This window comes from Procambarus clarkii, chromosome 66 (assembly GCF_040958095.1).
Source record: "Procambarus clarkii isolate CNS0578487 chromosome 66, FALCON_Pclarkii_2.0, whole genome shotgun sequence".
In the NCBI taxonomy this organism is placed as follows: Eukaryota; Metazoa; Arthropoda; class Malacostraca; order Decapoda; family Cambaridae; genus Procambarus; species Procambarus clarkii.
In genome coordinates, this window is record NC_091215.1 from 8924396 (window position 1) to 8932316 (window position 7921).

Here is a 7921-nt window from a genome sequence, read left to right on the forward strand (position 1 = left end):
CCTGATCCGCATAATTAAAGTATGAATTATGTTGAGAAAAAATAAGAAAAAAGGGAAAAAACAGGGGTGGGAGAAACATGACAGAAAAAGAGTAAAAATACAATTTGGTCAACAAAACAGCATTGTTTAAAATAAAAGATATGGATTGACATTTTGGGGGTTAGGTTGGTAGGTTACATTGAGTTAATTAGGTAGTACTTAGTGTTTATCTGTTATAGATAGGAGCTGCCTGGTATGGGCCAATAGGCCTTCTGCAGTTACCTTTGTTTTTATGTTTTTGCCCTGTAACCTAAATGGTTAGAGAGGCACATATATGGGCTTAGGGACTGAACCCCACACTACATTTAGCTAAGCTGGTTACAATCTTGATGATATAGTTACAAAATTCTGTATAAGTCGTCACATTATCAATGGGTTCGAGATCAACCACAATTTCCTGAATAGATATAACAAAGGGGATATTAATAGGGTATTAAAATTGTCAACACAAGATAGAACACGAAACAATGGGTATAAATTGGATAAGTTTAGATTTAGGAAAGACTTGGGTAAATACAGGGTCAGTAACAGGGTTGTTGATTTGTGGAATTTTTCTTAACTTATAAATTTATCTTTATTTATCTTAAACTGGTTGGGAGAGGTACAGTTTTTAACATAATTGGGAAGGTCATTCCACATTCGAGGTCTCTTGATTTGTAAAGCATTTCTAGTTTGACTAAGTCGTACTCTTGGAATATCAAATAGGTATTTGTTTCTGGTGTGGTGCTCATGGGATCTGTTACAACCTTCTAGGAAGCTTTTAAGGTCAGGATTGACATTACAGTGCAGCGTTTTATATATATAAAATACACATGAGAGTATGTGCAGGGACTTAATATCTAACATATTCAGAGATTTGAGTAAGGGGTCCATATATACTGCCCGGTTGCCTGAAATGCTATAGGCCTACTATAGTGGCTTTAGGTATTGTATGCACTAGCTCTATCTATAAATCCAACATTATGTTTGTAAATCAACTATGTATGTACTTTCCTGAATAAAATTGACTTTACTGTACACTTATATTCTCTCTAAACTTATTTCAATTTCAATTTCAATTTCAATTTCTTATATTCTCTGTGGATTTGTTACCCCTATCGTTTGGGAGAAAAAAAATGACTAATACGTTCGGCGAATGACTTTGACTTCAACTTCACTTTGACTTCGTTCATGTCATCGTATTTTCCGTAATATATAAAGGTTATGACAATGCAATTATATTATTGTGTGCAAATAAGTTTGAAATTTCATGTACCCTAAAAATATTAAAATAAAGAATAAGAATAATTAAATAATTGTTGTAGTAAATTGTCACACGTTCATCATACGCAAACGAACACACAGTTTGGAGCGTCAGTACAAGACCGCCGCCATTTTAAAACACGGCTTCGAATGTAAGTAATGTTTTTCTCGTACTAACACTGTGTTATACAATAGATTTGGTCTTGAATTCACAAATTTAGTTGTTACATCTGACAGAGTATGTTAGACGGTGTAATGCTGGTCCATGTTAACGTATTTGTGGGCTTGGTTGGTTTAAATGTGGAGGCGAGGCCTGGCAGTGCTGGTGTATGTGGAGGCGAGGCGAGGCCTGGCAGTGCTGGTGTATGTGGAGGCGAGGCCTGGCTGTGCTGGTGAGTATGTGGAGGCGAGGCCTGGCAGTGCTGGTGTATGTGGAGGCGAGGCCTGGCAGTGCTGGTGTATGTGGAGGCGAGGCCTGGCTGTGCTAGTGTGTATGTGGAGGCGAGGCCTGGCTGTGCTAGTGTGTATGTGCAGGCGAGGCCTGGCAGTGCTGGTGTATGTGGAGGCGAGGCCTGGCTGTGCTAGTGTGTATGTGGAGGCGAGGCCTGGCTGTGCTAGTGTGTATGTGGAGGCGAGGCATGTACAACACTCCCCAATAGGAAGAAAACCCACTGGGTTCTAGGCTAGGTTAGGCTTATCTGTAATAATTGAATGAAGCCTAGCAAAGCCTAGAACCTAGTTCAGTAATTTAAAAAATGTTGTAACTTGAAAAATGCCATTCAATACATTACACTTACATTACATTACATTACAGATGTTAGTGCAACTGGTCTATAATTCTTTGCCAATGCTTGTGTTGTGTTGTGTTGTTTTGGTAGTGATGTGCAATGTGTTGTTTTGGTAGTGATTCGTCCAGTTCTGGTAGTAGTGCGGTTGTTGTGTAGTGTAGTACTTGTGTGCTTGTTAATGACTTGTATTCCAGTCTTGTGGGTATCTCCTTTCCCCTACGGGCCAACTGCTTTGTTCTTACCTAGCATTTTGCTTTGTTTGGGTATGAATGTTTGTGTGCCGTATATTTTGCAAAATTTGCCATATATCTCATTATTTACTCCTCTGCCTAGCAACAAGTCTGTCTAATTATACTCATTAACTGTTTTTCAAAGTTCCCCATAGTGTCCTTTATTGAAATCGAGTTCATGAACCGTTTCAATGTTCTTATTTTCTTCTAGATTATATCTTAAAGTATATTTAAATGTTATTGTTATTATTGTTATTAAATGTTATTGTGACATTGCATTGCAATTGAGCTATGTTGTTTACCATACCGTTCATTTCGTGAGTATAAGTATAGATGCCACACTTGTGACAGGTAAAACCATGCCTTTTTTGAAAAACAGCACCGTCTGTTGCACGTAAGAGCAACCCACACTATATTATGTTGCGATATTATTTCAATATTTCCGATTGTATTGATAATTTGAATTTTCATAGATTTCAATTTATTTTCATTTCGATTTAATAATTTTGTGTGACATTGCATTGAAATTGAGCTGTGTTGTTTACCATACTGTTCATTTCATGAGTATAGTTTATTTTTTTATTTTTTTCATTTCATTTTTTTAGCTGTTCTTATTTTTCAGTGATGGGAATATCAGATCATTTGATGTTCCCAATTTTCTGATGGAAGCATCAGACCATTATAGAATGCATCGGATGAGGTAGTTTGGAATGGTGGGGAGGACGAGAGGGGGGTATGGTGGGGAAGACGAGGGGACAGAGGAGAGGGTAATGGTGGGGAGGACGAGGGGACTGGGGAGTTGGGGATGGTGGGGACAGGGGAATGCTGGGGAGGACAAAGGGACAGGTGAATGGGAGATGGTGGGGGAGGAAGAAGGACAGGGGAGGGGAAAATGGTAAGGAGGACGATGGGACAGGGAAGTGGGAATAGTGGGGATGATGTGGGGACAGGGAAGTGGGAAGGACGAGAGGACTGTGGAATGGGGAATAGCAAAGTGAATTATAATTATATATATTAATTAATTCTTATAAATTTCCAGAAGCCTGTATCAACACCCACACTAATGCAACTGAAAGAGATGTTGAGACAAGTATTGCTGATATGTTGAAGAACGCCCCAAACAAACTCGGTGGAAACAGATACAAGGTAAAGTTTGCCAATTTGCTGTAGTCTAATTCAATTTCTTTTTAGTAATCTTCGAGAACATTTATGCTATGAATAAGATAAAATAATGTAACTGATTTTGATTTATTTACTATTTATTATTTATTTACCGTTATTAGTATAATAGATCTCGTAATAATTTTGCAAAAATAATGGCATTTACTATTTTAAAAAGCTCGGGTGCAGGGGGGGGGTTATGTAAAAGCCTGGTTTGTGCCTCGGAGAGGCTATGGGATCCAGTAAGATCGTCCTTCCTTTCCTCCCTAGAATCTGGATGTAGCAGGTGCTCAATTGTCAAAAGTGAAAAATTGGTTTTGTCTTCCGAATGCACCATTTCTGTAAATTTGCTAATAATCTTTTAAAAATAGTAAATGCCATTATTTTTGCAAAATTATTACGAGATCTATTATACTAATAACGGTTTGATAAAATACAGTAGACTGCCTACTGGTTTTACCTGTAATAAGGTTTGATACAGATGATTATGATTATGGTTTTGGCCTCCACCACCCTCTCACCTAACTTGTTCCAACCATGTCTACCACGGTTTTGTCTTCCGAATGCACCATTTCTGTAAATTTGCTAATAATCTTTTAAAAATAGTAAATGCCATTTTTTTGCAAAATTATTACGAGATCTATTATACTAATAACGGTTTGATAAAATACAGTAGACTGCCTACTGGTTTTACCTGTAATAAGGTTTGATACAGATGATTATGATTATGGTTTTGGCCTCCACCACCCTCTCACCTAACTTGTTCCAACCATGTCTACCACGGTTTTGTCTTCCGAATGCACCATTTCTGTAAATTTGCTAATAATCTTTTAAAAATAGTAAATGCCATTATTTTTGCAAAATTATTACGAGATCTATTATACTAATAACGGTTTGATAAAATACAGTAGACTGCCTACTGGTTTTACCTGTAATAAGGTTTGATACAGATGATTATGATTATGGTTTTGGCCTCCACCACCCTCTCACCTAACTTGTTCCAACCATGTCTACCACGGTTTTGTCTTCCGAATGCACCATTTCTGTAAATTTGCTAATAATCTTTTAAAAATAGTAAATGCCATTATTTTTGCAAAATTATTACGAGATCTATTATACTAATAACGGTTTGATAAAATACAGTAGACTGCCTACTGGTTTTACCTGTAATAAGGTTTGATACAGATGATTATGATTATGGTTTTGGCCTCCACCACCCTCTCACCTAACTTGTTCCAACCATGTCTACCACGGTTTTGTCTTCCGAATGCACCATTTCTGTAAATTTGCTAATAATCTTTTAAAAATAGTAAATGCCATTATTTTTGCAAAATTATTACGAGATCTATTATACTAATAACGGTTTGATAAAATACAGTAGACTGCCTACTGGTTTTACCTGTAATAAGGTTTGATACAGATGATTATGATTATGGTTTTGGCCTCCACCACCCTCTCACCTAACTTGTTCCAACCATGTCTACCACGGTTTTGTCTTCCGAATGCACCATTTCTGTAAATTTGCTAATAATCTTTTAAAAATAGTAAATGCCATTATTTTTGCAAAATTATTACGAGATCTATTATACTAATAACGGTTTGATAAAATACAGTAGACTGCCTACTGGTTTTACCTGTAATAAGGTTTGATACAGATGATTATGATTATGGTTTTGGCCTCCACCACCCTCTCACCTAACTTGTTCCAACCATGTCTACCACGGTTTTGTCTTCCGAATGCACCATTTCTGTAAATTTGCTAATAATCTTTTAAAAATAGTAAATGCCATTATTTTTGCAAAATTATTACGAGATCTATTATACTAATAACGGTTTGATAAAATACAGTAGACTGCCTACTGGTTTTACCTGTAATAAGGTTTGATACAGATGATTATGATTATGGTTTTGGCCTCCACCACCCTCTCACCTAACTTGTTCCAACCATGTCTACCACGGTTTTGTCTTCCGAATGCACCATTTCTGTAAATTTGCTAATAATCTTTTAAAAATAGTAAATGCCATTATTTTTGCAAAATTATTACGAGATCTATTATACTAATAACGGTTTGATAAAATACAGTAGACTGCCTACTGGTTTTACCTGTAATAAGGTTTGATACAGATGATTATGATTATGGTTTTGGCCTCCACCACCCTCTCACCTAACTTGTTCCAACCATGTCTACCACGGTTTTGTCTTCCGAATGCACCATTTCTGTAAATTTGCTAATAATCTTTTAAAAATAGTAAATGCCATTATTTTTGCAAAATTATTACGAGATCTATTATACTAATAACGGTTTGATAAAATACAGTAGACTGCCTACTGGTTTTACCTGTAATAAGGTTTGATACAGATGATTATGATTATGGTTTTGGCCTCCACCACCCTCTCACCTAACTTGTTCCAACCATGTCTACCACGGTTTTGTCTTCCGAATGCACCATTTCTGTAAATTTGCTAATAATCTTTTAAAAATAGTAAATGCCATTATTTTTGCAAAATTATTACGAGATCTATTATACTAATAACGGTTTGATAAAATACAGTAGACTGCCTACTGGTTTTACCTGTAATAAGGTTTGATACAGATGATTATGATTATGGTTTTGGCCTCCACCACCCTCTCACCTAACTTGTTCCAACCATGTCTACCACGGTTTTGTCTTCCGAATGCACCATTTCTGTAAATTTGCTAATAATCTTTTAAAAATAGTAAATGCCATTATTTTTGCAAAATTCCTGAATATTGTCAAAATGACGGAAACCCATATGTCAAAAACACATGGAGATATACCAATCCTGGAAGACATTCTTCCATCCCCACTTGAAACTGTTGAGCAGGTGGAAAGTCTGTCACATGAGCTAAAAGTTAACAGTGAATATAAAAAGAGTATGGTAAGTGTTGCTTAATTCTTTTAGCCTGAGTATGGTAAGTGTTGCTGAATTTTTTTAGCCTTGTACATATGTCTTTTGATTAGTTTTTTTGCAGATGAAGGAAGGTGGGGTGGCACATAATTGATTGTTCAGTGTTATGTTTAAGGTACAAATAAAACAAAAGCAAAAGTTACTCAAATTCGTTGATTTTTGTAATAGTTAAGAAGGAAAATATTTTAATGCTATTTATTTAATACAGTTGGAAATTAGAAAATCTAATGTTGAGATTGAAAGATATATATTATTCTCTATTACCTTACAGCTTATGCATTATTTTAACAGGTCCAGACGCTGTCTCAAATGGGCGGTGCAAGCTGTGGAGACACAGTGAGACGAATGATGAGGAGGATAGGGACCTATGGGGTCTGGTCTCAGTATTCACTCGTTGGGCGCAAGAGGAAACGTGTCTTCAAAACCTTGGATATTTGTAATGTAATAATAAGTACGTAAATTTGACATTTTTTTGGATTATATATATGTCTGCATGTATTATGTATTATACTTGCATGCTTGTTAATGACTTGTATTCTAGTCTTGTGGGTATCTCCTTTCTCCTACGGGCCAAATGCTTTGTTCTTACCTAGCATTTTGCTTTGTTTGGGTATGAATGTTTGTGTACCTTCATTGTATATTTTGCAAAATTTGCCATATATCTCATTACTCCTCTGCCTAGCAACAAGTCTGTCTAATTATACTCAATAACTATTTTTCAAAGTTCCCCATAGTGTCCTTTATTGAAATAGAGTTCATGAACCGTTTCAATATCCTTATTTTCTTCTAGATTATATCTTAAAGTATATTTAAATGTTATTGTGACATTGCATTGCAATTGAGCTGCGTTGTTAACCATTCTGTTCATTTCATGAGTATATTTTATTTTCTATTTTTTCATATCATTTTTTTTATCTGTTTTTATTTTTCAGTGATGGGAATATCAGATCATTTGATGTTCCCATCAGAAAATTGGGAAAGTCAGATCTTTTGATGTTCCCAATTTTCAGATGGAAGCATCAGACCATCATGGAATGCATGGGATGAGGTAGTTTAGAATGGTGGGGAGGACGACAGGGGGGATGGTGGGGAAGACGAGGGAACAGAGGAGAGGGTAATGGTGGGGAGGACGAGGGGACAGGGGAATGGAGAATGCTGGGGAGGACAAAGGGGACGAGGGGACGGAGGAAGACTGGAGAACAGGGGAACACCTAAATAAAAGCCAACAATGTTATTACTCTGTGGCTTCTTGTCTCCTGACAAAAAGAATTATAATTATATATATTAATTAATTCTTATAACTTTCCAGAAGCCTGTATCAACACCCACACTAATGCAACTGAAAGAGATGTTGAGACAAGTATTGCTGATATGTTGAAGAACGCCCCAAACAAACACGGTGGAAACAGATACAAGGTAAAGTTTGCCAATTTGCTGTAGTCTAATTCAATCTCTTTTTAGTAATCTTTGTGAACATTTATGCTATGAATAAGATAAAATAATGTAATTGATTTTGACTAAATATGTAG

The 7921-nt window shown here is 36.2% G+C and overlaps 1 protein-coding gene across 1 annotated transcript in view; it reads left to right on the forward strand.

Annotated features, from left to right (window-relative positions):
- Window positions 1-3342: 3342 nt before the first annotated feature.
- LOC138355101 (uncharacterized) overlaps window positions 3343-7921 on the forward strand; it is a 5049-nt gene continuing 470 nt past the window's right edge. Inside the window, exons 1-3 of the mRNA XM_069309796.1 lie at window positions 3343-3445; window positions 6684-6843; window positions 7702-7808. Coding sequence (XP_069165897.1) covers window positions 3401-3445; window positions 6684-6843; window positions 7702-7808 — 312 coding nt within the window. The 5' untranslated portion in view covers window positions 3343-3400. The remainder of the gene's footprint in view (window positions 3446-6683; window positions 6844-7701; window positions 7809-7921) is intronic.